This window comes from Akanthomyces muscarius (assembly GCF_028009165.1).
Source record: "Akanthomyces muscarius strain Ve6 chromosome Unknown contig_18, whole genome shotgun sequence".
Lineage (NCBI taxonomy): Eukaryota > Fungi > Ascomycota > Sordariomycetes > Hypocreales > Cordycipitaceae > Akanthomyces > Akanthomyces muscarius.
The window spans coordinates 1,946,268-1,971,775 of NW_026611618.1; the positions used below are offsets into that span (position 1 = coordinate 1,946,268).

At 55.8% G+C, this 25,508-nt stretch overlaps 9 protein-coding genes across 9 annotated transcripts; 4 read left to right on the forward strand and 5 right to left on the reverse strand.

Annotated features, from left to right (window-relative positions):
• Positions 1 to 50: 50 nt before the first annotated feature.
• LMH87_009103 (uncharacterized protein) lies at positions 51 to 1,712 on the reverse strand (the record flags this gene model as incomplete). The annotated part of the gene is made up of 2 exons (XM_056202382.1): positions 51 to 1,429; positions 1,487 to 1,712. 2 exons carry the CDS (start codon positions 1,710 to 1,712, stop codon positions 51 to 53), a joined length of 1,605 nt encoding a protein of 534 aa, XP_056056951.1.
• A 1,141-nt stretch (positions 1,713 to 2,853) lies between these two features.
• LMH87_009104 (uncharacterized protein) lies at positions 2,854 to 3,492 on the forward strand (the record flags this gene model as incomplete). The annotated part of the gene is made up of 3 exons (XM_056202383.1): positions 2,854 to 2,873; positions 3,190 to 3,302; positions 3,389 to 3,492. 3 exons carry the CDS (start codon positions 2,854 to 2,856, stop codon positions 3,490 to 3,492), a joined length of 237 nt encoding a protein of 78 aa, XP_056056952.1.
• A 155-nt stretch (positions 3,493 to 3,647) lies between these two features.
• On the reverse strand, positions 3,648 to 4,543 carry LMH87_009105 (uncharacterized protein; the record flags this gene model as incomplete). The annotated part of the gene is made up of 4 exons (XM_056202384.1): positions 3,648 to 4,162; positions 4,266 to 4,282; positions 4,366 to 4,405; positions 4,483 to 4,543. 4 exons carry the CDS (start codon positions 4,541 to 4,543, stop codon positions 3,648 to 3,650), a joined length of 633 nt encoding a protein of 210 aa, XP_056056953.1.
• An 849-nt stretch (positions 4,544 to 5,392) lies between these two features.
• Positions 5,393 to 6,924, reverse strand: LMH87_009106 (uncharacterized protein; the record flags this gene model as incomplete). The annotated part of the gene is made up of 4 exons (XM_056202385.1): positions 5,393 to 6,318; positions 6,377 to 6,539; positions 6,622 to 6,743; positions 6,852 to 6,924. The coding sequence occupies 4 exons, from the start codon at positions 6,922 to 6,924 to the stop codon at positions 5,393 to 5,395; spliced, it is 1,284 nt and encodes a 427-aa protein (XP_056056954.1).
• An 851-nt stretch (positions 6,925 to 7,775) lies between these two features.
• Positions 7,776 to 8,252, forward strand: LMH87_009107 (uncharacterized protein; the record flags this gene model as incomplete). The annotated part of the gene is made up of 1 exon (XM_056202386.1): positions 7,776 to 8,252. One exon carries the CDS (start codon positions 7,776 to 7,778, stop codon positions 8,250 to 8,252), a length of 477 nt encoding a protein of 158 aa, XP_056056955.1.
• A 356-nt stretch (positions 8,253 to 8,608) lies between these two features.
• On the reverse strand, positions 8,609 to 11,767 carry LMH87_009108 (uncharacterized protein; the record flags this gene model as incomplete). The annotated part of the gene is made up of 5 exons (XM_056202387.1): positions 8,609 to 8,621; positions 8,672 to 8,757; positions 8,839 to 11,348; positions 11,401 to 11,519; positions 11,697 to 11,767. The coding sequence occupies 5 exons, from the start codon at positions 11,765 to 11,767 to the stop codon at positions 8,609 to 8,611; spliced, it is 2,799 nt and encodes a 932-aa protein (XP_056056956.1).
• Positions 11,768 to 13,479: 1,712 nt separating this feature from the next.
• LMH87_009109 (uncharacterized protein) lies at positions 13,480 to 15,006 on the forward strand (the record flags this gene model as incomplete). Its single annotated transcript, XM_056202388.1, has 3 exons — positions 13,480 to 13,863; positions 13,990 to 14,660; positions 14,754 to 15,006. The coding sequence occupies 3 exons, from the start codon at positions 13,480 to 13,482 to the stop codon at positions 15,004 to 15,006; spliced, it is 1,308 nt and encodes a 435-aa protein (XP_056056957.1).
• Positions 15,007 to 17,574: 2,568 nt separating this feature from the next.
• On the forward strand, positions 17,575 to 19,370 carry LMH87_009110 (uncharacterized protein; the record flags this gene model as incomplete). Its single annotated transcript, XM_056202389.1, has 4 exons — positions 17,575 to 17,726; positions 17,855 to 18,794; positions 18,847 to 19,202; positions 19,256 to 19,370. 4 exons carry the CDS (start codon positions 17,575 to 17,577, stop codon positions 19,368 to 19,370), a joined length of 1,563 nt encoding a protein of 520 aa, XP_056056958.1.
• A 1,470-nt stretch (positions 19,371 to 20,840) lies between these two features.
• Positions 20,841 to 22,055, reverse strand: LMH87_009111 (uncharacterized protein; the record flags this gene model as incomplete). Its single annotated transcript, XM_056202390.1, has 3 exons — positions 20,841 to 21,161; positions 21,220 to 21,798; positions 21,876 to 22,055. 3 exons carry the CDS (start codon positions 22,053 to 22,055, stop codon positions 20,841 to 20,843), a joined length of 1,080 nt encoding a protein of 359 aa, XP_056056959.1.
• Between the last annotated feature and the right edge of the window lie 3,453 nt (positions 22,056 to 25,508).

The following is a 25,508-nucleotide window of genomic DNA, read 5'->3' on the forward strand; positions in this document are numbered from 1 at the left end:
ATGCAAGGGTCTAGACTCTATACAACTTTCCAACCGTATGTATGCATCTACTAACCGGCCTTGCCAAGACCAAGAAGAACAAGGTTGGCAACATTCATTACAACCATGACCAGCCACACCAGTCCACCGAGTATTATCAGCCACCACGGGTTCGACATGTCGATGCTGGGCCCCTCGTCGGCGGCGACGACGCTACTTGATTCACCCTCGTCCTCGACCTCGTAGCGCGCCATGCCGGGCCGCACCGTCATGTAGCGGCTGCGGCTCGTAAAGTAAATTAGAGGGAGCGTGGTAAAGGGCAGGACGGTGCTCAGGATGACCTGCGAGGCCGTGAGCGCCGTGTTGAGGCCCTGGCGGCCGATGGCGCCGGCAATGACGAGCGACGGTGTGACGCTGATGGCGCGCGTAATCAGGCGACGCACCCACGGCTTGACCTTCCACCGCAGCGCGCCCTCGGACACCATCTGCCCGGCAATGGTGCACACGATGCCCGCCGACACGCCCGACAGCAGGAGCGCCAGCGCAAAGATGGTGCCGACGGCGGGCGAGATGCTCTGCGAGAGCAGCTTGTGGATGCCAAAAATGTCGGCCTCGAGCGCCTCGGGGTTCTTGTACAGCGACGCGCCCGCGACAATGAGAATGGCCGAGTTGACAAAGAGCGCAAAGGTGAAGAGCGACGTGCTGAGCTCAATGATGGAGTACTTGAGGCAGTGCTTGATGGCCGCCTGCGAGGGCACGTAGAGGACCTTGTCGTAGCCGTCCTCGCTGGTCGACGCGCCCGAGGACGCCGGCTCCTCGGGGATCAGGCCCTCTTGGGTGTCGTACTCCTTGAGTCGCGGCTGGACGATGCCGGAGCCGAGGAAGAGGCTGTGCGGCATGACGGTGGCGCCGAGAATGCCGCACGCCTGGTACAGCGCCTGCGGCTCGACCAGCTGCTTGGACGGGACGAACCCGCGAAAGACGTCGCCGACGCTCGACTCCTTGATCATGGAGAGCTGGATGCAGAAACAGACGACGACGCCGAGCACGAGCAGGCAGACGCCAAACTCAAACAGGCGCAGGCCCTTCATGGCGCCGTCGGGGCGGTAGAAGATTAGGATGAACATGACGTCGACAATGGAGATGGCGACGCCGGCGACGAGCGGCAGCTTGGGGATGAGCAGGTTGAGGGCGATGGCGGTGCCAATGACCTCGGCGAGGTCCGTCGCGATAATGGCAATTTCGGCGAGGGCGTAGAGCAGGTAGTTGAGCCAGCGCGGGCAGTGTGCGCGGCAGGCCGACGCCAGGTCGAGCCCCGTCACTGTGCCGAGCTGGATGGCGAGCGTCTGCAGCAGAATGGCAAAGAGGTTGCTGAGCAGCACGATGAAGAGCAGCCGGTACTGGTACGAGGCGCCGGCGGCAATATCGGTCGCGTAGTTGCCGGGGTCGACTATTCTTGTTAGAGAAAGAAGCTCAAAAGAGTTAGGGACAGAGGGGGGGGGCGTACTGTAAGCGACGGAGATCATGAATCCGGGTCCAACAAATTTCATGTAGTTGAAAAATACCCTCTTGATCTTGCGCAGGCGCGGACGCACATGCTCATTTACCATCCGCAGGCGCATCGAGGGCTGTGGCGGCACGGCACGGAGGGGAACGGTGGTGCTGGCGGTTGAATGCTCTGCCGACGAGGTAGAGACGCCGCGCGCCACGGCAATGGTAGCGTCCTTGGCCATGTTGTTTTGGTTTCTTGCCGTGTGTATGTATGTGTCTTTTTTGTGGTTTTATGAAGAATGTCAGGACCGGTCGTGGCGGAGTGGTAGTCTCTGGCTGTTTGTCGAGATGCGACGTGTAGAGTTTCCTTGTCCGATGGCCATGAGAACAAGAAGGGTGGAAAAGTGGCTGGATCTTTTGTCTTGTTGTTGATGTGTTTTCCAGAGTTGAATCTTTTTTTTTTTCTCCTTGCAGTCGTTGTCGCTGTGGATATATATATATATGTGTGTGTGTATGTGTGTCGCCTGTGGACTTTTGGATCGAGACCTGCCTCTTTCGTGTGCTAGGACCACGTTTTCGATTAATGGAGCGGTGACGAGGCGAATCGTTCGATGATAGAGTTCCTCGGGAAGAAAAACGTTTTCCGCAGTTTCTTGCTTCTTGTTCAAAGAAGGGCTGCAACTATGTATACGGTGGCGGAGTCGTCTGCAGGGGACTGGAAGTGGGTGGGAGTGGTCGAAAATTGTCTTGGCTGGGCGTGCGTCGGTTGCGGTGCCGAAGCAAAGCGGGTCATCCGATTCCTTCCGATGTGTGCGTTTGCGACAACAAACGACAGGTCGCTGGGGATGGAAGAAGAGACTCGGATACAGCAGACGAGTAGACAAGCTGGTCCTGAATAAGTCAAAAGGAAGGAAAAGAACAAAAAGTCCCGACCGCTTTTTGTCAAGGGTTGAAAAGGAAAAGAAAAGAGAGACGCCTTGCTTCGTGACCTTGAGGCTCGGATGTCCACTGGGCCGTCCAAAAACTCTGCTGATGTGCACGCTAGGAGCTCCCCGCAGATTCCAAATCCCACGGCGTGTTTTGCTGCCGGGACTGGGCTGCTAGGCTGCTAGGTAGTTAGTGTTTCTATAGTTCCAGCCCACTACACCTGGATGGGCCGCTAAAAACGGCTGCCCAAAGCCTGGCCTGCGATCCAAGCTGGCCGCTCTTGTCGATTAGGTCTCTCGCCTTGCCCTGTCCGTCTTGACGAGCAATTTACTAAAAAAGGGTTAGTCGTTGACTTGAGAACCAGACCTCCATAATCCATTGTACTTATGATTCTCTCAAACAAAAGTCTCGAACTCCACAACTGCTTTGGGCACCCCTCTGCTCGTTTTCGTCACGATGGGCCTCAAGAGTCTAGGGTACGCGATGACCTGGCACACCAAGGCTGTTCCTCTCTCCGACAGCCGAATGGCTAGCCTCACGGCTTAGATGTGAAACAATAAAAAACGCATGCAAATACCCCTGTACCAAAATCAAACACGAGAATAAACATCTTCACAGCCACCACTATCGACGGACTTGCCTCTCCGTCGACGACGTGGACCTTGTCGGCTGGGGCTCTATCCGGCACGATGCTGCCGATAACATGCTCGTGGCGTGGAGCTGCGGTGGGACTCACCAGGATGACCAAAAGTTATCTTCCACAAATTCCCAATTGCCGTTGTTTCTTCTCAGACCATCGACATTTTATTACGCGGTCCGGTCCGGTTTAGGAGGTGGTCCGCGGTTTCGCCTACAAGGGCCGGGCGGGCGACGTGGTGGTGGTTCGAATAGCTCCGTGTTCGCGGGTTTGTCGATTTCATATCTACTTCCTCTCACAGGAAAAAAAAAAAAAACTCCCTTCCTAACGTATAACTCTTTATATCCCTCAAAGTCACTGTTGAACGACTTTTTATTTTGTTTCGTTCTCCATCAATCTTTGTCACTTTCTTGCACCAGTTGCAACGCACAATTTCTCCTCGTTCGTCACAGTCATGACACGCACAGAAAAACACAGAGCACATGCACATGCACTTGGTCACGTCAGTTGATAACGACACACCAAAGTCACCTGCAAGACAAAAGCGTCATCGCCGGCGCCATATCCCCCTCCCCCTCTTTGCATGTAAATTTCCTGGGCATCCTTTTTTTCTTTAGTTGCTCTTCTTGCCCGCCTTGGCCGCGGCGCGGTCGCGGTCGCGCTTGGCGTAGATGCCCGCCGTGAAGGGATCCTCGAACCACAGGGCGACGGTGTAGACGAGGTACACCTCAGCCGTGAGCAGCAGGCCCGCCGGCTTGGCGAAGAGCAGCGCCGTGCCCAGGAAGCTCATGGTCGAGCCCCAGTACATGGGCGCGCCCGTCACGTTGAACGGGAAGCCCGTCACCATCTCCTCCTTGAGGAAGCCAAAGTAGTCGCCCAGGAACGTGCCCTGGATGCCCAGCTGCCACGTCGACGACAGCACCAGCGTGTTGCCGGCCGCGAGCAGCGTGTACGCGGCCGCCTGCGCGTAGACGTTCTGCAGCAGCGGGTGCGACGGCTGCTCGAAGAGGGCCGTCTTGTACAGCCAGTCGCGCAGGATGCCGATGGAGAAGATGGTGGCCGCCAGCGCGTAGTTGGCCACGGTGCGGTCGCCGCCAAACAGCTTGGTGAGGACCTTGTTGCGGTATTCTGCGAAGGGAGTTGCGCGTCAGCCAAAAAAAATCACACTAATTTTAAGAGGCTCACAGAGTCCATTGCGGGAGAAAACGGGGCCGGGAGGGAGCGATCGAACCTTGACGAGCGACGATGCTGTTTTGCGCGCACGTTAGCTTGGGCATCATGACGACGGGACGGGGGGGGGGGGGGAGCGGGAGCGGGTTCGATCGGCTTACTTCCAGAAGAGAGGGTTAAAGGCAATAGAGGCCGCCGAGACTGTCGAAGCTGATTAATTTCCCGTTCGATTGATGCCCATGCGTCTTGCCAGGTTTTCGTCTTTCTTGTTTGCTCACCTAGCAGGCTCTGCTTGTCGAAATCGACATAGCTGGCCAGGTTACCGAGAAGTGACGCCATTGTTGACTTTGGGGGCTGCCCAAACGGAGGGCACTGTAGAGTCGAAGCTGTATGAAATGAGGTAAAGCAAGGCACCGCCGAGGAAGTTACGGCAGTAATGAAAGAAACGACAGGAAATAAAACTTGGGGAAATTCGGAAAAACGGTCACGGTGATGAAAAGAGGGAGAGCTGTCTTGACGCTGTCCTCCTCGTCAAGATTCCCCACACGCCTGCGCTGCCCGTTCAAACAAACCAGGTTACCTCTCCTCTCTCTCCCCAAAGAAAAAAGCCGCCCCAGATTAAACCGCTGCCGGTGGGCGGACGGGCGGGGAGAGGCAAAGCTCTAGCTCTATTTTTTTTTTGCCGCAAGCTAGCTCTGCTACTATCTCGCTTGGGGTCGGCACTATGCCACCTAGGTATACAGTTATTGGACGAAATCGGGGATTTGCCCATGCTCCCCCCTCACTCTTTTTTTATTTTTGTTGTTGTGACGACACTCTTTGTTGGGGCGTGAAATTAATCTTCACATGTCAATTTCTGTCCATTTCCATTTGGGATCATGGGTTCTGATATATTATTCCGCGCAGTTTGTCCTCGTCTGGCCAAGTAGCCACCTGTTCTCGTTGCTGTCGCGTGCCAAGTTGTCCCAAATTACCAGTTCTTCACACAACACCTCTCCAGGAAAAGCAAAATAAAAATAAAATAAAATATGATGAAACCTCGTCAATAGAAAAGACCCATATGCCGTTGATACGTAAAATGCGGATATATGTATATATCTGTCGCGTGCTTGCGCCCTTTATCAAAACTCCAACGCGCCAGCGAGCCAGAGTGGAATAAACCCAGCCACCACCCTTTTGCTCGAGCCTCTACCTCCGGGCCCTCGTCTTCTTGGCCTGCGTCGTGGTATCTTCCTCCTCCTCGTCCTGGCCCTTCTTGAGATCCTCGTCCAGGCCCCATTCCTCCCTGTCGTACCAGTCCTCGCCGTCCGACATGTCGCGGTTGGGGCCGCAGTGCGCCTCCGCCTTGGACCAGTGCAGCACGTCCCCGCGCAGCCGCTGCGCCTTGAGCAGGCCCCGGTGCAGCTTGTAAGTGCCCCGGCACACCTCCTCCTGCTTCTGCACGTACAGCGCCAGCAGCCGCCGGATGTCGTCTGCCTCGCTCGCCGGCAGCCCCAGGTCGCGGTCTGGCCGTGCCATCGCGGGCGGTAGGAAAATGGGGTGTATCAGGGCTTCGTCTCCATCATCGCCCTCCCCTTCTTCCCTGCTCGCCTGGGCTGACTCTTCCTCGATGTCTGCCGGCTTTTCTGTCTTGTCGTTGTGCTTATCGACTGTAGCATTCTCGCCATTCCTTTCGACTTCTTTTGTTTTATCTGTGTCTCTGGCTGCGACAATGCCGTTGCTCGCTTCAGCCCCTCCCATGGACACGTCGCCGCCGTGATTCGAGTCGTCGCCGTTCTCTCTCGTGCCATTTTGCATCTCCTGCTCCATGGTGGCGTCGCCGTTAACCGTCGCCGTCCCTGAATTTGCTGACAATGCTTCCAGCCGACGAGCTATCTGATCTTGTGTGTACAACTCCGTGTCATCATCGCCAACCATGAGCTCGCACGGTATCCATGTGTTGTCGCCATACAGCGACGTCCACAGCTGCCGCACCTCCCATAATGATTGGTTTTCGTTGCGCATCAGCTTGCAGCTGTGTTCGACCAGCTCGGTCAGCGTTTTAGAGATGAATGGCTTCGAGAGGGCTGGGTGGGACGCGAGGTCGGTCGCTGCGGTCAACGGGGCGAGGGTGTCTACTGCGGTCAGCATTGCCACAAGGGCAACAAAGGTCCATCTTGGGTGAAAACTCACGTTCTAGGCGGATATTGGCATATGGGTTGAGCTCGGCGGCTGACTGGGCGGCATTCTCCACGCGGTCGGCTTCGTCTTCGCTGAAAACCTCGTAGCCGTCGTCATCCACCAGCGGTGCATTGCGATAGATAATGGATCGACGGACGCCTGCGTAATCAATTTCCTGTAACCAGCACGAAGCCGCTTGGTTAGCCCTCTGTTCGTGCGCTGCTCGACCAGCTGCTTCCCGGGTTTGGCGGGCCTACCTCTTTGTAGGCGCTGGGCCCCGTGGGCGGCACCAGCTGACCCTTGTGCGCAAAGCGGCCCTTCTTCTTAAGCTTGTGCCCGCGGTTGCTATAATGTTCTATTTCGGAGTCGGAATCGGATTCTGTCGTGCGCGACCGAGGGAAAAACCCCCCTAGCGGTTAGCGACCATGTTTTTCTTGCGTGCGAGTCGCGCCGGCGACCAGACGGCCGCGAGGGCAGGTTTCCTTACCATATGCTCTTCTTTTGAACGCCTTTTTCATGCCGGCTATCGTCTCGGCAAACAGAATCTGTTGCGTCGCCATCGTGGACAAGGGAGCTGGGTGGTGCGCCCAAACCAAAGAAATGGTAGTGGTGCTCGTCAAACCCGTCGACTTGGGTTTTCCGTAGTGGCTGAAGGAGGGGCTCCCAGACTCGAGAGAATGGCGGCCCAATGTATAAATAACTGGCCCAATGCGGACCGTAGTCTATCCTGTCGGCGATCGTGCTATTGGATGCTCGGCTCGGTGTCGTGGAGGGTGGTGGTGTAGCTTGAGAAGGGAAGAGGTGGTGGTGACCGTGGAGAGGCAGAAGTGCTGCTAGTTGGCAATGCAACCACCACGGCCCAAGATTTGGCGGGCAAGGGCCGCCCGCGGACAGCCCGTACCTTTGCTTGGGCTTACTGGCAAGGTAGGCTTGGGTAGCCCGAGGCGGCGGCCCCAGCTTGCCAGCCAATGCCAGCACCCAGGCCCAGGGCCAGGCCCACACACCGCACTCTCTCAGCCAATCACGCGTCCACAACGCGGTCCTTTCTTTCGCCGACGCCGCTGCAGCCCGTGCCGGAGTTTACCCCAGTTGTTACATCATAGTCGCGCGGCTTGAATTCACGATTCAGACGTGAGATGCTTCAAAAACATACTTTCCTGCAGATTTCGTGGTAGCCATGCTCATCTACTTGGATCCGAGCTGCTAACATTATTTGACCTCAATAAAGCTCACTCACCGCAGTGAAAATCAACAAGTCTGTCGTGACAGGGTCACGATACGTAGCGCCTGGCTGATTGCCTAATTCTTGTTGATTGACTGCCCGTCAAAAAGTGAAGAAGAAACTATCTAGATCCTGCTAGCCAGCCACCGCATGCTATTATTGAGATGATGTACGCGGGGCCATTCCAATATGACACGCCAAAAAAAGTTTAAAAACCATGGCGGCATCCGGGACGTCGCAAACTCGGGCTTCGTCGTCGTTGCAATAGACGGCATGGGCACCAACTGGCGCTCCAAGGCCTTTCTCGACATATTCTACAAGAACCTCGAAGACGGCGGCTTCCCCGACCGGATCCGAAGGATACGCGCCGCCGCCGCCGCCGCCGCCGCCGCCGCCGCCGTGCTCCACCACGGCGACTTTTACTGCGCTGCGTGCGCCGTGGCCGGCACGCACGACAACCGCGCGGCCAACGCAAAGTGGGCCGAGATGTACATGGGGTGGCCGGTCGACGCGAGCTACGCGGAGAACTCGAATGTGGTGCACGCGGCGAAGCTGAGTGACGGCGCCGCGCTGATGCTCGTGACGGGGAGCGCTGGACGAGGTTGTGGACCCGGCGGCGACGATGCAGCTCGCGCACGCGCTGATCCAGGCGGACAGGGACTTTGACCCGGTGGTCCTGTCGGACGCGGGACATGACTATGCGGATGGGTGGCTGGAGAGGAAAAAGGAAAGGTTCTTCAAGAGGCGCTTGGGAGTGCGAATAACAAAAGTTGGTATGCAGATGCCGAGAGCTGACCCAACTTGTCACACGGTCGTCAAGCGGGCTCTGAATCCATGACTCAGTCGTGAGATGCCTTGATGCGTACTTTTTTCTGTAGATTTCATATGGTACATTGCTGAGGAAATAATCATAGCCAAAATTGAGCCGCGATAAAAATAGAATTGGTATAAACATCATCAAATCCTATCCAACAAACGCAAAAGACGCAGAATCCTCCCACTTCATAAATTCGACCGGGGCCTTAGTTTTGGAAGCTATGAGAATGTTAAATTTGCTGGTGTTCTACTAGGCTGATAGCACGCACATGTCTGGAGAGTTTGTTATCTCCTCAAAGCTCTGCAGAGAGTCAAAGCCCATGCCAATCAACGGTTCGCAAGTGTCGTCAATAACCTGCCAAAAGAAGAACAAAGAAGCAATTAGTAAGGTCCGCCACCGTATACACATTCAAAACAAAACACGAAGCAAACTCACCCAGCTAAGCACTGCCTTGCTTGCCTTGTGGCTCTTGCATTGGCGCACGCCCATCAGCGCGAGTCCCTGCAGCACCAGTGTGGACAGCGGGCCCGAAGGCACGGTGGGCGCCACGATGCCGGCAATGTTCTCCGATCGCGAGCGCAGGGCCGGGATGTAGGTGGCAAGGGGGCTGTTTTGTCTGCATATGATAATCGTGCCCATGATTGCGCCCGCGGGATCCTTGGCGCGGACGATGCCGCAGCTCTTCGTCTCCGCCAGCGCGTAGCGGTACAGCTCCACCACCTCGGGGCCGCTCTCCGTGCGTACGTGGTGCAGCACCGTGTCGGCATTGTCCAGCCCGTGAATCAGATCGAAGCTAATGTTGGCTCGCTGTATTGTGGGCAGCAGTCCCTCGGGCGCCGTCCAGTTGCCGAGATCGGCAATGACCATGTTGGTGAGTCGCCGGGGGAATTGCGTATCCCAGCCACTGTTGCTGAACCAAGTCTTCACCGTGGCTGCCTCGGCGCCGAGAGCCAGACCCGGAAAGACACCGGGGAAACAGGCGCCAAGCTGGACCCTTTTTAGTCCTCTCTGTTGCGATAGCGTCTTGAGAGCGCGCTTGTGCAGTGATCGGCCAATGGATACGTTTCTCTTGGTTGGGTCGACAATGAGCGCCCCAAGGATGCCAACACCTCCCGTCACATATGTTGCCACGAAGCCGTACAATGCCTGTGTGCTACTGTTTCGTACCACGTAATGGGCTTCTTTGATGTTGGTGTTGAACAGTTCAAACGCCGAGGCGTTCGTGTTGGAAAGGAAGTCCAAGTCAGAACCCCCTGAGCGGTGGATGGCGTTGAGCAGGTCGTCAAGGCCGGTGGCGTCGCGCTCGCGGTCATACTCCTCCACTAGCCAGAGCTGTCTTGATTTAAGAACCTTTTTGCTCTTTCGAAGCGTGCCTGGCAAGCTTCCGACTGGCTTGACTTCACCAATCAGGACGCGGACCAGGGACGCCATTGCGTTCTCTGTAAAGTCGAAAGTGCAGACGTAGGTACCAATGGTCTTGTCCATGGCAAAATCGTAGGGCGAGCTGACAGCAACAACGATGAGGTGCTTCTTTTGCCCTCGACTTCGGAGCATAGAGCACATCATCTCAACGTGCTTTGTGAAACCCGCCTGGTACAAGTTTCTGTTTGCGTCGGCGGTAAATATAATGATGCAGGACGCGCGGTTAATGAGGTTTTCATGCACCGGCCTGACGCCGTTCGCAGTATAGCTGGTATGTAACAGCTTCTCATTCCGATAACGCGCTAAGGTTTTGCCAAATTCGCGAAATACACCCTCACCGCTCATGTGCGCAGTTCGATCCATGCGACGGTGCACCCATCGTTCGTGAGTACCCGTGGCAAGTGACTGATCTTGCTTCGAGTCCAAGAAGCTCTTGGTCAACGAAGACGCCGGCAGTGGCTTGACAAGGGGGGTCAAGAGCAGCAGTTCCTCGCCAGGATGCATCGATTGTGAGAGGGGTAGCAGCTGCTCCTTGTCTCGGATGACTGTGATTGATTCGTCAAAGGCGCGCCGAGACAAGGCGAGATGTGAAGGATGGAGCTGAGAAAGCAAAGAGATTCCAGGTGGATTGAGAGCCTTGGACCAAGACGTGCAGTTGGATTTGAGAAGTAGAACACGCCGTAGGGAGGTGAAGATTCTCTCCTTGGTGATGATGCCATTCTCCAAACCCAGTTTCAGCCCTTTTATGGCCTCCAGCTGAATGTCGTAGGCTCGACAGAGAAGCACCAGATCGCAGCCGGCCTCGACGGCCATGACCACGCCATTCTGCACACCTAGGTCGTGGCTCAGAGCCTCCATTTCAAGACACTCGGAGATGGCGACGCCCCTGAAGCCCATTTCGTTGCGAAGCATGTCGTCGACAACCTGGTCTGACAGGCATGCATGGCTGACATTCATGGACGGGTTCGACAGACCACAGCCACCGACAAACATGGCGTCCAGTTTCCCCGAGGCGACTGCATTGCGGAAGGGAACCAGGGCGCTCAGGCTGAGCTCTTCGAGGGTCTGGGTAATGATGGGGACGTCCAGGCTCGATCCGAGAAAATCAAGATTGCCGTAAGAAGGGAAATGCTTGCCGCAAGTCGCAAGACCAGCATCGCGAATACCAGCCATGGCAGCCAGACCATACTGCGAGACTTCTTGCGGGTCGTCACTGGTTGCGCGCACACCGAGCGGCTGATAGCGGGCATTGTTCAGAACGTCAAGAACCGGCCCTAGCATCAGATTGACACCGCACGCTGAAATTTCCGTAGCCGTGGCCTTGGTGACTTCATACGCGAGCTCTGGGCTGCCCGCAGCCGCGATGCCCATGGCGCTAGGAAATTGACAAACAAAATCCTCGTCGAACAAGCTGTTGACACCGCCGTTTTCTTGGTCGACAGCGATGAGAAGCGGCTGCGGGTGACCGGCGTTTTGCGCAATGGTCTGCAGCTCTTGAACAAGCCTGGCAGTTTGTTGAGCAGCTGTGCCGATGTTAGCATAACGCTGTGGGATTCAAAAGAATGAAAGACGGACATTTGAGGTTCTTTGCTGTGAGAATAATGGAGCCTAGATGATGGTCCTCGATGAGTGTTCTGATCTGCGGCGTGACTTCTGTTCCATCCCATCCCATGATCAGCGTCTGACCAATTGCCCTATGAGAGTTGAGTTAGTTTTTGATGTGAATGGCGCAACCGAATTGTGGTTGCCACAGACGCAACTGCAGATGAGGGCCACTCCGAATCAAAATGAGACGAGACCGCGAATGAAGCACAGTATGCTGAGCTGTTGAGACACCCTCACTGTGACAGTCTGGAGTCGGGTACACGTACCAGTCGAGGTTCTGGTATATCGGGTCAAAGTCGGCGCTGTCGGCGCCATTGTTGGCACTGTTAGATGCCATGATGCAAGAGCAGCTCGTTGGGCAGCCCTGCGCATGCCTCAACCGCGTGTGCAACGGTGTATGTGGTGTGTGGACAGTATGCAGGCGAGTGAGAATAGACCTTGGGCCGATTGAGTTCAAGCGCCGCCTGGTGGATGAGCCGAGAGCGCGGATTGGGGGTCTCCGCCTCCGGCCACTAGCTACCTACTAGGTAGCTTCGCAGGTAGCCAATAAGTAGGTAGCAGGTAGGTTAGGTAATACGGAAGACAGAGGTTGACGAGTCGCTCGTGCAGCGTGTGTGTGCGCGAGTATGAGACTGGGGTTTCACGGGGCCGAGCTTAATGAAGTCGCGGGGGGTATTGATGCAAGAGAGCCATTCGTTTGACTGTTTGGATACCTATGTGCTTCTGGCAGCTTGGGACCGGGGACACCGGTATCTTGGGGACGCACGTTGGCTCGCAGGCGCAGGCGCAGGCAGGGGACAGGCCACAGCTGTGCTGACGACTCTGAACTCTAGCAGGCTGAACTTCGGGTAGATGGGCGATTCTGCCACCTGACGTTGTCCTGAACCGTGGGCGGTGAGGGACCAGTCTGAGACGCCGTGAGGGCGAGGGTGATGGCTGACGGGCGACCACTGAGCTGACCAAATCACTGGCCGAGGCGTGGGAGGACACGACAAAGCGGGCTGCCCAGTACGGCAACGCCGCAAAGCCACTGAAGACTTGTCTCACCTCGGTGTTGGACCTGGAGAGGTGGCGGGAACCTTGCACTTGCTCCAGCGGGCTCCAGTCTGGCTGTTGGGGGCGCTGGGTTGTTGCTGGGGGTGCTCTTGGCCCTGGAGGTTGGGGGGTGGGTGGCCACAGCGGGCAATTCAACGTTACATGGCCATGGCCAGCCTCAGTGACGCTACAGTGGAGTGGCTATCTGAGCATGCATCGTGATGATGGAGGCTTGCACAAAACTTGGTGAAATGACTGCATGCGGGCTGGAAAATGCCTTTTAGAAGAAGATGCATATAGATATGAAGCCATTCATTTAATTATCAACGTAGTTGTCTTGTATGAGGCGCTCATTATTGCGTCCATCCTCGTGCATAATGAACCATTCATGCCAGCCTTGTGGGACAAACCGCTGAGACACGCCGGCGCAGCTCATGAAAAATGATGGCACCCGTTCGCGCTGGCCAGCTTAATGAAACTACAGTACCTTGCACTTGCAGCATCGATGTACTCAGAATGGCATTTGCTTATGACGGCCGCACGTTGAGCTTCCGCCATCTCCAATGGACCAGCCTGCTCCGCCCGACAGTAACCAGCGCTTTCTTGGTTCCCCACTCAGCCCGTCCATAATGGCAAGGTGACAGTCGCAAGTACTTTTCTCGGTGGTTTTTTTTTTTTTAACTCTGCAGTTGTTTTTTGCATGCCCGCTTGCTACAATCCGATCTGGCGGGCCTCCACCTGCCCATTGAGCTCCACGGGTGCGGATGCGGTAGTGCAGTTTTGAGCGACTGCGGAAAGTCATACTAGTACTTGCCATTCCTCGCCGCCCGCCGTCGATTCTGTTGCTGTAGTCTTTTTGTAGTTTTATTCCACCTACCGACCTTGACATCGATTTTCAGTATTTCTGTGCAGTATTCTCGTGTTCCTGAACTCCTCTGGAACCAATTCATTGGACGCGGGACAAGGACGAAGACGGGCCCAAGCGTACTCTCACCCGCCGACCCCCGACGCACGATGCCGGCCGTCGTCACCAACGGCACCCAGCCGAAAAATGGACTGACAAAGTTCACCAACTGCCGCCTGCTGCGCGGCGACCAGCTCGTCACCGCCGACCTTTGGGTCAGCTCCCAGACGGGCAAGGTTGTCAACAGCCAGACCGTCTTCTTTGACGACCTGGTGCTCCCCGACGAGACGGTCGACCTCGGCGGCCGCATCGTGTCGCCCGGCATGATTGAGTGCCAGCTCAACGGCGCCTTTGGCTTCAACTTTTCCACCCTGCTCGACGACATGTCGCAATACGGCAAAAAGGTCAAGGAGTGCCAGAAGCTCCTGGTCCAGACCGGCGTCACATCCTACATCCCCACCATCACCAGCCAACGGCCGGAGCTCTACCAAAAGGTAAGCAGCGCAGCTTTCACCACCCCGGCGCACAACCTTGATTTTTTTTTAAAATTCCTTTCTGGTTTTTCCCCCCTCATCATCTACGTTGCATGGTTGTACTGACGTGGCTTGTTTCATCATCAGGCGCTCCCCTTCCTGGGCCCTTCTGGGCGCTCGCACAATGCAGAGGACGGCGCCGAGTCGCTTGGCGCGCACTGCGAGGGACCCTTTCTCAACCCGACCAAGAATGGCGTGCACAATGTCGACGTGCTCATCGAGGCCCAGACCTTTGCCGACCTCGAGGCCTGCTACGGCGCCGAGAACCTCAACCCTGCCACCCCTGGCGGCGACATCCCCGTCAAGATGATTACGGCGGCGCCCGAGCGTGGCAACATGATGAAGCTCATCCCCGACATCACGGCGCGCGGTATTCGCTACTCGGTGGGCCACTCCGAGGCCACCTACGAAGAGGCGTCCGAGGCCGTGGGCCACGGCGCTACCATGATCACGCACCTGTTCAACGCCATGCGCCCGCTGCACCACCGCAACCCGGGCATCTTTGGCGTGCTGGGCGAGGCCGAGAGCCTGCCGCGCCCGTACTTTGGCATCATCTCGGACGGCATCCATCTGCACCCGACGACCATCAAGATTGCCTTTAATGCCCACCCCGAGGGCTTCATCCTGGTCACCGACGCCATGCACCTGGTCGGCCTGCCGGACGGCGCCTACCCATGGACCAATGGCGAGACGACGGCCAACATTGTCAAGAAGGGCTCCAAGCTGCTGCTGGAGAACTCGGACACCATCGCTGGAAGGTAAGGATTGGCCTGCTATACAAGTCCCTGCTAAGCTGCGGGGTCGAGTACCCGTGTCGAATCATTCGCTAACGTGTTTTGTCTCTTGTGCAGCTCAATCACATTGTTGGAGTGCGTCAACAACTTCCTCGAGTGGTCCGGCGAGGGCATCCCCCAGGCGCTCAAGGCCGTGACAGCCACCCCGGCCGCCATGATGGGCCTGCAGGGCGTCAAGGGTACGCTGGAGGCTGGTGCGGATGCTGATCTGCTCATCTTTTCCGACGAGACGACGGCCAACGGGCACCACAAGCTGATCCTTGACGAGGTGTGGAAGTTTGGCACCCGTCTACCCAAGGCCGACGCATAGACGGGGATTTTACAACTCGTGTTACTTGTACTTGCCAACATAAAAAGAGGAGGAGCGCAATTTTGGTCAAACTGATAGACTGTACATAAGAGGGAATCGATCACGGCGTTTTGAGCATTTTTTAGGCGACTCTGGAAAAAAAGCTTGCAAGAAAAAAAGAGACAAATAGAGACAAAATTGGATGATTTCCACAATTATTCCCCCCTCAAGTTGGCCGAAGCCGGATGGAGTCATTACCCAGCACATGCATGGAGTGCAATTATGGTTGGTGTACCCCGAACCCCAGATATGTGTGACGACGTGCAGCAGACTGGGGCGAACATGTGGCGGGCAGTTGAGGTAGAGGTGGCAGGCAAGTGGTTACAGCAGCATTAAATATTACCCCTCCAATAACCACCCACCCAGCTAGCCCTACGCTTCTAGAAAGACAAAGATATGACGGGTAACGAAGCTAGCGCATTGGGCCGTGGTGAGTGACAGGGTAACTTCCGCTGGTGCGAAAGGAACGATGATGCTCCGGGGTAATATGGCCATCGCCCGCCCAGTGGTCTGTAATGCGACGTCCCGTCTGGGGGCCGAACAGATGGGGAGAGGGAGGGGATGCCAGGGTGCTGCCAGTTCCGACGCCGCTCAGCCGCCCAAAGCAGGTTGAGAAAACATGTATGATGACAATTGGGGTAAGCTAGACGGTGACGGTGGCGCAGAATGCATGCATAGACGTGGAAATTGGAGGGTCAAAAGGCTTGTTTGCCACACACGCAGCGAGGGCGAGGAAATGCCCAAGAAAAAAGTCTGGGGTAGAGCTGGACGTTGATTTGACAGTCTTCCCCGCCACGGCCCGTCACACACAGATATAACGGGCGTCACGAGGCAGCCACGGAACAGGAGTCAAGTGATGGCCGCCAATCTGTTCAAAAGATATGGTGGATGCAACTATTGGCTTTTTCGCTTCCCTGTTATCGCCATCTTCTGTTTCGGGGGGCGTAGGGTTGCCCGCCACCGTGAGTGCCGAGACTACCTTAGATGGTCTGATGCCCATCACATCGCTAGATCTGGGGGCCTCTATCAACTTTCCCACTGCTGAGAGAGGGGACGACAAGCCCAGCCGCAGTGGGTTGAGGACGCCCAAAAACTCCAGTTGCACTAATTATCAACAGGGGGGGCAAGTTTTTAGGCAAGTCGGCAAGGTAAGTAAGTGAGTGGCCCGCTGTCGGCCAACAGCCTCCCCCCGAATGGAAAGTTTTGGGGACACACACACCCTGCACGCGGGTACCTGACAGGGAGAGCAATGTGCCTCAGAACCATATGAGAAGGAGAGTTCATCATGGCATTGCGGAAATTTAAAATAGTAATGGCATAATGATGCGCGATGGCCCGGGTCAGCAGCTCGCCTCCCCTTTTCTCCTGCTGACTCGTGGCTTTGTCGCCTTATCTCGGCTGCATGTCGAGCATCCAGGCAAGGCCGGCCACAGGCATGACAGAAGGGAGAGCGGGGGGCCCGGAGGCCAGTTTTGGCAGCTGGACAGGCTTGCAGCTGTGGTTTGGCTTTTTTATTTTATTTTTTTTAGCGGGCTTGGAGATTGTGGAAACTTCAGGTGCGGCCGGGTTGCCAAGCCTGGAAGGTCAGAACAAGGTGCACAAGGACAGCAAGAACAGCTATCCGTACCTTTTACCAGTAATCTCCTTCTCCAGCCGATTGCGTTTGGGCTGGGTCAGCAATCTGGGGGACGGGGCTTTTTTTCTACCCAGTATGTGTGCATTTCGCTGATTAGCAGAGCCTTGTGCTGGGTGCGGAGCGTTTTACAGTGAGTGCAGTGGGCACATTACGGTCTTGACTGGGCCCTGTACAGGGCTTGTTTAGGCGGTGCGTGTGGGCCGCTTCTCGAGGTACCTACGGGGCTTGGTTTCCTCCACCCCACAAAGGCTCTGCCTGTCCTCAGTGTCCTGTCACGCTTGCGCTGTCGACGGCTCTGTCTGGCGCCGGCGGCCTGCTGCTGCAAGAGGCCCTGCAAAAAAGGAAGCTAAGCCGAAACCTCGTGGTCTCTGCTGCCCTTTTTTTCTTCCTCTCTCCTCCGTGCTAACTAAACTCAGGTATCGCCTGCCCGCCGCCCTGCAGCACGCTCCTCCGCACTAGGCCAGCCTCCAACCTGTTGCTAACCACTTCCACTGTGACTGCACCGCATCGCACCGGTCCTCGGTATCGGTACCTGCCATCGACTAAAGTGAACTCAACCTTGCTCAACCCTTCCCACCGCTGGCCCCCGAGACATCCATCTTCAACGACTCACCACCAGCCAACGGCGCATCCCCAACTGCCCCCCGACTGCTCGCACACCGTCGCCTCTCGCTTGAATCCCATCTCTGGTCTCGCACTCGGCCCGACGCCTCAATTGCCAGGACGCTCACCGGACACCCTCATTGCAACCAGTCGGCCCGACCAGGCTGCTGCTACTGCTGCCTCTCCTTCTGACAGCGACCGCTTGCTGCTTGCTGCTACCGCCGGCGCCTCCGCTGCAGATCTACGCTAGACGGGCAGTCAGACTGTCCGATGCGGTGCTGACCGTGCGGATGCTGGACGATGCCATGGCTGCCTTCAACTCGATGACGGTTATGAATGCCACTCCGACGCAAAACGACTCAATCGCCATGAATCACGCCGGCCAGGCCATGGCCATGGATGCCTTTGATCAAGACCTCGGTGGCTTTGACGAAGCCCTCATGTACGTCCACGCTCCTCTCTGTCGCTCTGTCGGTTGTCACCAGCATTGCTGTGCGACCACGCTCCGCCGGCGAACTGTCCTCATCCTCTTGCGACCAAGAACTAACGCAGCGGTCACCGCGCACACAGAGACACCGGCGCACTCCCCACGCTGCCCTTCACGCCCTCCTATGACTTTGACAACTTTGCGACCACATTTGAGGATCCCTTTTCCTACTCGACCCGCCACTATGAGCCCACGCCTAACCAGGACGCCCTCAACGAGGAGTCCTCGCCGCAGGACCTCGACAACAAGCTCCTCGGCTTCTCTGATCCCATCATGAACGCCACCATTGTCGACGACTCTGGAAAATTCGCCGACATGGCCATGTCCGCCGAGCTGTACGGCATGTTTTTTGTCGCCGAAGATGTGTTTGGCGGTGAAACCTCGGGCCGCCCGCTTGAGCTGACCTGCTACCGCCGCAACCTCTGGCAATGTGCTGGCCAGATCACTCTGCCGCGCGCCATTTCTCACATTATAGACGAGCAAGGCCGCCAAGTCCCTCTGGTTGAGCTCTCCGCCTCCATCAACGCCATCGAATCAATCGAGGGAAAAAGCACAGAGATAATATCCATTCCATGGAAGAGCTCCAATCCGCAGGCTGGCGAGGACAGCAAAGTCGCCACCGCCCCGCCCAACGTCAACATTGACTTGTCCGCAGGCCAGGAGCTGGATGCCAGCCGCATATCCATTCCCCTCTCTTGGAAGAGACTGCAATTTAAGCACGCAACCGCCAATAACGGCCGCAGAAAGGGGCTGCAGCAACATTACGTGGTGCAGATTGGCCTCCTTGGCAAGGCGAAAAATGGAGAAACCATCAAGATTGCCGAAATCCAGTCTGGGCCTGTCATTGTTCGAGGCCGTAGTCCTAGAAATTTCGACAGTAGAAAAGATGTGCCCCTGTCGGGAGACAAGCAGCGCACGGAGAGAAAGAACACGGCCAGCTCAGACAGTGCTGCATTAAAAGTCGAAAGGGAAACGCTCCAGGCGGCCATGCAAAGATACCAATCTATGTCTGGAGCTGCATCGGTAAGACCTCGTGCCGGAAGCCTCACCCGGCCAGCGTTACTAATTGACATAGAATCCCAACGATTGGGCAACGCCACAGCCCGTGGCTCAACCAAGCCAAAGTCCACACCCTGCGAAGCGAATGGCGCTTTCACCAACTGTCAACAAGCCACCAGTGCCGGCATGGAACCCTGATGCGCCACGAACAGCTTCGGGTCACCGCGGCTCCATGTCGAGACCGCGGGAAGCCGGCGCGCCCATTAACCTCTCGCTCTCCGAAGACGAAAGAAGCCCCAACAGGTCGAGCGCCGAGCTGCAGAGCCCGAAGCTCGGCAAGTCGCACCCGGCCGTCGGTCAGCACGCAGCCAGTAGCCCAACGGAAGAGGCTGACCCGCTGTACGAGTACTTTCCCCTCAGCGTTGACGATTGGTATGTTTGTTCGTGTTTGCTGTGTCAACGTGTTTTTGTTGACAAGATTGCAGGATGCCACCAGTAGACGCCGTATACAGGCCACACGTAGTGCATCACACGCATGAGCCTGTCGAGGCTGTCGAGGCTAAGCGCGGCAAATCGAAGCGATATTTTTTGGCGGACTGAGATTATAATCTTTCCGCCAACGAGGCGACTTCATCACGCAACGATGACAACCACTGTATCAATATCACATCGCATTCGAGCAGGCCAGTCTTTAGCCACCCACATGCAATAGCATCACTCCTAGCTTGCTCTGGGGCATGTGGCTCCTGCAATGGCCCTTTTATGAATAAGCATGTCGACCATTCTTGGATATATGGAGCACTGCTTACTTCTTTTCCCATTTTTTATACCCAAGGGTCACGCGTTGTTCCTCTTTCATTGTCCTCTGCGGCAGCGTCTTGCGCTGCACCACTTTTGGTTTCGTGTTTGGGACGCCAACTGTATATACAACACCATCTTGAGCTTCTTTCTTTGCGTCGACTGATGCTGCAGAAGGTTGATGAGAGGCATAGGCTGAAAGTTTCGAAGAAAATATACAACATATCATTTTCCACCGTTTAGTGTCGGCGTTTTCCACATATTGATGACGTTAGCGAAGAAGAACAAAAGAAATAGATTTCCAAAAAAAAAGGGGGAGCTGGCAGCAAGAGGAGTGATGATGCTTTGTACACATTAGAGAGTACTTTTATACATGTGAGTCTTGCATGCATGAGGAGTACTTTGTAGCGAAGTGACGCATATCAGATTCATGCACGATCCATCCCTGCTTCTGGGACAGTCACCGTGCGCGCGCGGGTTCCGATGACGGAAGAGCTCGAGAGTCCTGTCGGAACTACAGTGTCTTTATATTTTCGATTCTATCTAAAGGTGATGAAGACGGGATACTTGTAGCACGGCATCATCTACGGTCCCGAGTCAGTCAATGTAAATCGGTTACGCGCAAGAATCCATCTCGTCCAGTCCCGGTTGACGAACGTGCCCCCGGGGGGCTCGGTTTCGTCTGAGACAATTGATTGCTGCTGTTCCGAACCACGGGGCTTTGCACCCCGGTTCCACGTAACGTAGCCTCCATGGAGCCATACAATGCACATGTCCTTGCTTGCTTGTCCTGCGGGAAGGGCAAACACAAAGAGTACAAGGTTTGAGGAAATGGATTCGAGTACAAAAAGCATAACATGATGGTACAATTTATGAATGAAAATCAAAATCAGTGCGGATCGCGCCATCTCTGCCGCAAATGAGATAGATGGTGCCTGCAGTTACTGCAGGGCACTTTAAACCATCACCGCCACTGCCTATCGATCTATCCGGCCCTTGAAATCGGCAGTTTTCACAAGTGATGAGAGAGAGATAGACTTTGAAACGTGGTATCGTATGAATATTGTTGTGAAACGGTAAAAAAAAAAAGCAAAACTACCAGAGTTCTAGAAACTGTAAATGCACAACGTAACCCTAACAAGTCAAAAGAGAGAATTAACACCACAAGGACGTCGTCCTTTTTTTTTTTTTGGTTTCAGTCTAGCAGCTAGCAAAACAAAACACCATCAACATCAACTGCATCAAATCATGTCGTGTGTTTGATCAGCAGTCCTAGGCGTTAACTGCGTTGGACTGCTGCTTGGCTGCCTGCTGCTCGGGGTTGGGGGTCAGTCTTTGGTTGAGGGCCGGCTCGGGGATGCGGGAGGCCATGCGGTCCGGGATGAGCTCCGGGGAGACGGAACGGACGGGGTACTCGGTGGCCGGGGTGGCGCGGAGCAGCTGCGAGGTGGTGGGCTGAGGCGCGAGGATGGTCGGGGAGGAGACGGCATCGATGCGCGTCTCGGGGACGGGGCCGTTGCCAGTGCGGACCTTGGAGGGGAGGATCTGCTGGAAACCGGCCTCTTTGGCGACCTTTTCGATGCTCTTGAAGTACTGCATTTGTCTGTTAGCCAAGATTCTCGAAGACTCGGTGGGTGTGATGGATGGTTACCTTGACAGTCTTGACCTGAAGCTCGAGAGTAGCGTCCTCGTCGGCGACAATCATGGGATGGGGGTGCAGCTGAAGGCTGGAGAGCGTCCACATGTGGTTCACGCCCTGCTCGATGCACCGCTGGAGGGCGAGGGCCTTGCGCTGGCCGATGATGATGACGACGACCTCGCGGGCCTCGAGGACGGTCTGGACGCCGACGGTGAGGGCCATGCGAGGCACCTTGCTCACGTCATTGTCAAAAAAGCGCGAGTTGGCGAGGATGGTGTCGTAGGCGAGTGTCTTGACACGGGTGCGGCTGGCGAGACTGGAGCCGGGCTCGTTGAAGGCAATGTGGCCGTCCTCGCCGATGCCGGCGAGGAAAAGGTCAATGCCACCGACGCGCTTGATGGCGTCCTCGTAGGCGACGCACTCAGCCTCGAGGCTGGGGGCGTTGCCGTTGAGAATGTGGACGTTGTTGGGGTGCACGTTGACGTGGGAGAAGAAGTTCTTCCACATGAAGGAGTGGTACGACTCGGGGTGGTCGCGGGGGATGCCGACGTACTCATCCATGTTGAAGGTGACGACATTTTCAAAGGAGATCTAGAAGCGTGTGAGAGAAGAACAAAAAGATAAATCGTGCTCAACGGCCGCGAAGCTCGGTCGCAACAAAATCTTACCTCGCCAGCCTTGTACTTGTCGACAAGGGCCTTGTAGACGCCGAGAGGGCTAGAGCCTGTGGGCAGACCGAGAACAAAGGGGTTCTGGGGCGTGGGCTTGTAGGCATTGATGCGGTCTACGATGTAGTTGGCCACGTAGTTGCTGGTGGCCGCAGCATCGTCGCGAATGATCAATCTCATGATGACGTCGTGAGCTGTGCTGTGGTGTGCTGTGTAGTGGGGGTGTGGTAGGCAGGTCGAGCGCAAGGGTGCAGGTGCAGGTGCAGAAGCAGCGCAGAGCAGAGCAGCCGAGGGGTAACGAAGCTCAAAGGAATCCGGGTGCTCGATATGGAGATGTTCCAAGAAAGATTGAAGCCTATTACGCTGACAAGAAGAGGATGAATAGAAAAAAAAAAAAGTAAAAAAGTTGGAGGTTGGAGAAGGAAGGAGGGTAGGTTAGTGGCGCGTTGGAGACTTGACTACGGTCAATGTAGCAGCGGCAGGAGCTTGCTGGGTGCGGGCGGAGTGGACAAGCTGGGACAGACAGGAGCTTGGCGGGCTTACTTTTGGAACAGCATAACTAGTTAACTACTGGCACAGTGACAAACACCTACAATACCTACCAGGCTAAGCCTTGCGGTGATTAATCCAGGTACTGGGTAAGTTGGAGCAACGAGACCAAGTGACAGCAAGTGGCGCCGCAGGTTACAGTATGGTGGGCTGGGTTGGTCCACGTCGTGCCCAAAGAAGACAGCCCGTCGACTTTTACGAAGATTCATTTCATCATGGCCGGTCCAGTCTTTGTTCTTCGGTCTCATACCCCCGAAGTGCGCTATACAGATTTGCGGCGGCGGCGGCACACAGCAAAAGCCCACCATGCCCATACCACCGGCACTCCGGCCTGGGCCACTAGCTGCAACGCCGTGTGGGTGGCCCTCTTTCGCCGGACATGGGAGTGTGGGCTCCCCACGATGGAACGTCACTGTATTTTTCGCAGACGGTTCCGCACTTGTCCGGAACTGGGGGTTTCGGTACAGAGCAGTTATGGAGTACCAGAACGTTGCCCTGCAAGGTGGGCTCATTGGGCAGGGCATTTGAATGGGGTGCCGCGCTCACCAACAGTGGTGAAGGCCCATGCCATGGCCATGTCAGAACAACTCCCAGCACACCTGACAATAACTATGGTTCTGGGATCATGGAATGATTTGACTCGTGCAGTTCATGCGATCAAACCGTTTTTGCGTAGCGATGCCCGCGGATCGCCGTACTCCGATGAGCAGAGAGCACAGACAGTTGAAGATGTAGCTCTTTGACGACAGCCATTGATTGACTGCGTCGCGGCATAAACCCGTCAGCCTCGTCCGCAGTGTCAAAAACTCCGTAGCAAGGGCCAAACATAAAAAGTATAAAACAGAGAGGAAAAAAGCATGGACAAAGGTACGCCGAGCGATGCTACCGCCCGTGGTTGCAGCACACTCGGAGCCGAACCTCGATACAACCACTAGTTACGGTCTGCCAGGACAGTCAAAGCCAAAACTGCAGCCACCAGCACACCGAGATGTGCTCCGCATCGTCACATCCAACGCAACCGAGGAGGCTCCTCTGTCCAACGGCCCGACACAAGGTGAAGGCGTTGCATCTCGGTGTCACAGCGGACAATGCATATGGTTCCTGGAGGGACTTGTTGTTAGCATCGTTGCTTTCTCTTCCGACTCCGTACAGCACAGGGATGCAGGAGAGGGGAGATTGCGCCGAGACCGCGGGCAGGCTATCGAGCCCTCGTCGTGGTAACATGCATGTGAGGAGAACGACATGCGAGTCAGAAAGATGAGACGAACGGTATGGTATTTTTGTCCCCAAACTCGACGTTGGCAGTACGTATATCGAAAAAGCAACATGTCATTCCTACTCAGATATATATGAGAATAAGCGAATGCAATATAGTCGGGCACTGGCAATTGGGCGTGCAATTAATATACGCTGCTGTAATTAATAAAGGCCCCAAAATAGAGCTGAGCGCGCCATTTGGCGGATGATGACAGCCACGAAGCACATTGCGTAAAAACTAACTACCAACTAGTACAGTCGGTATTTTGCTGATCGAATGGACAACACATCCAAATGCTACATTGCCATTGCCAATCCCGTCTTGTCCGAATCACGATGACAGGCCAGCTGGGCGACTGGTTGGTACACGAATGGAAGAACGGGACGGGGGTATGTAAGTTAGTGGCGCCAATCAAAGACGGCAGCCGCCAGGTGTTCAAAGATGACACGAATGGAACGATGATGGCGGCGCAGGGGGGGGGGATAGCAGTCGCCTGCTAATACTGTCCTGTGTTGAAGACGACAATTTTTCCATCCATTCAGTGGCTGCTGATGGGTTGCGGCCCCCTGGTAAGCCTTGACTGAGCCGCTTGGGGAATTTGGAGGGGACAAAGAACGGCCCCCACGTAGTATTTTGGCTGTTTTTATCCCTGGCTGCATATCAGATGATGGGTGTTTCCAGTCGTAGTACGGAGTACGGGGGAGAGGCTCAACATCAGTTGGCAGAAGTGGCGCTGCGCCAGTAAAAGCAGGCTCCGGGGATTCATAACGGCGGACAGATTGCGTGTTTTGGGCCACAAAATAGTGCCGAAAGGAAGGGTCCCGGCTGGCCGCCTCCCACAGGCTGGAGCTGAGGCGTGCAAGATTTTGGGTTGTATCGGGATGTGGTTTGGGACATGGCAAAGTAACATGGTTGGATGATGCATTGGGTGTGTGTGGTGGTGATGTGTGGTGCTGATTTGTGGTGCTGGAGGCTCTTGCGCTCCAATGATGTTTTGGGGCGAGGCGAAGTTCTCTCAGTGGATAAGAGGCCTAGATAGAAATCAGCCAGGCACTGTAAAGAGACCAAAACGCCCGCGACTCCTCGCCCGGCGCCACATCCCATCGGCGGACGCGCTAACCTTGGCCTGACAGGCAGAGAGGCGGACAGGCAGACAGTGACAGCAAACAGGTACCTTGGCTGCTGCGCTGGCAGGCGGAATGACTTTACCCACCGCAACGTTACAGCATCCCCAGCTTTTTTTTCTTCCCTTCCATCTGCCCTTCCACCACCCCAAAACCTTCCATTGCGGAGTCGTCGTCGACCACACTCGGCGTCTCAAAGGCCCACTGCCGGTGCCATGCATCAATTAAACCGTCGTGCTTTTTTTTCTGCTTGGTGGCCCAGCTAATGATGAGACGCTACCAGTCGGGAAATTGGGCAGTGGTTGCTGGACAGCTGCGGATGTCGCCGCCACCATAACCACCACTGCCACTAACTACCCAACGCACTGCACTGTACATACATCACAACCTCGACGCTCATGACCCTGCCTGCCAAATACGAGCCTCCTGCCAACCAACCAACCCGCTAGCGCTCCGCCGCTATTTATTACATACACATCAACACGTTCTTTTTGATTGTTGTTGCACGCCTGCCTGCAAGCCGCACGCCAGCTCATCCCTGCAAACACACGCCCCCCAAGACGCCGCCCTCGCATACTCCAGCCAGTTCTACTCCAGCCTGTTTCGTCTCGCCTCGCCCTTCTCCAGGAAAAGACAGAAAAAAACCACTCGTGCCACGCGCCGCAAAGCCCTCCGGACTCCCCTTCCCCACGGCCGGGCCAC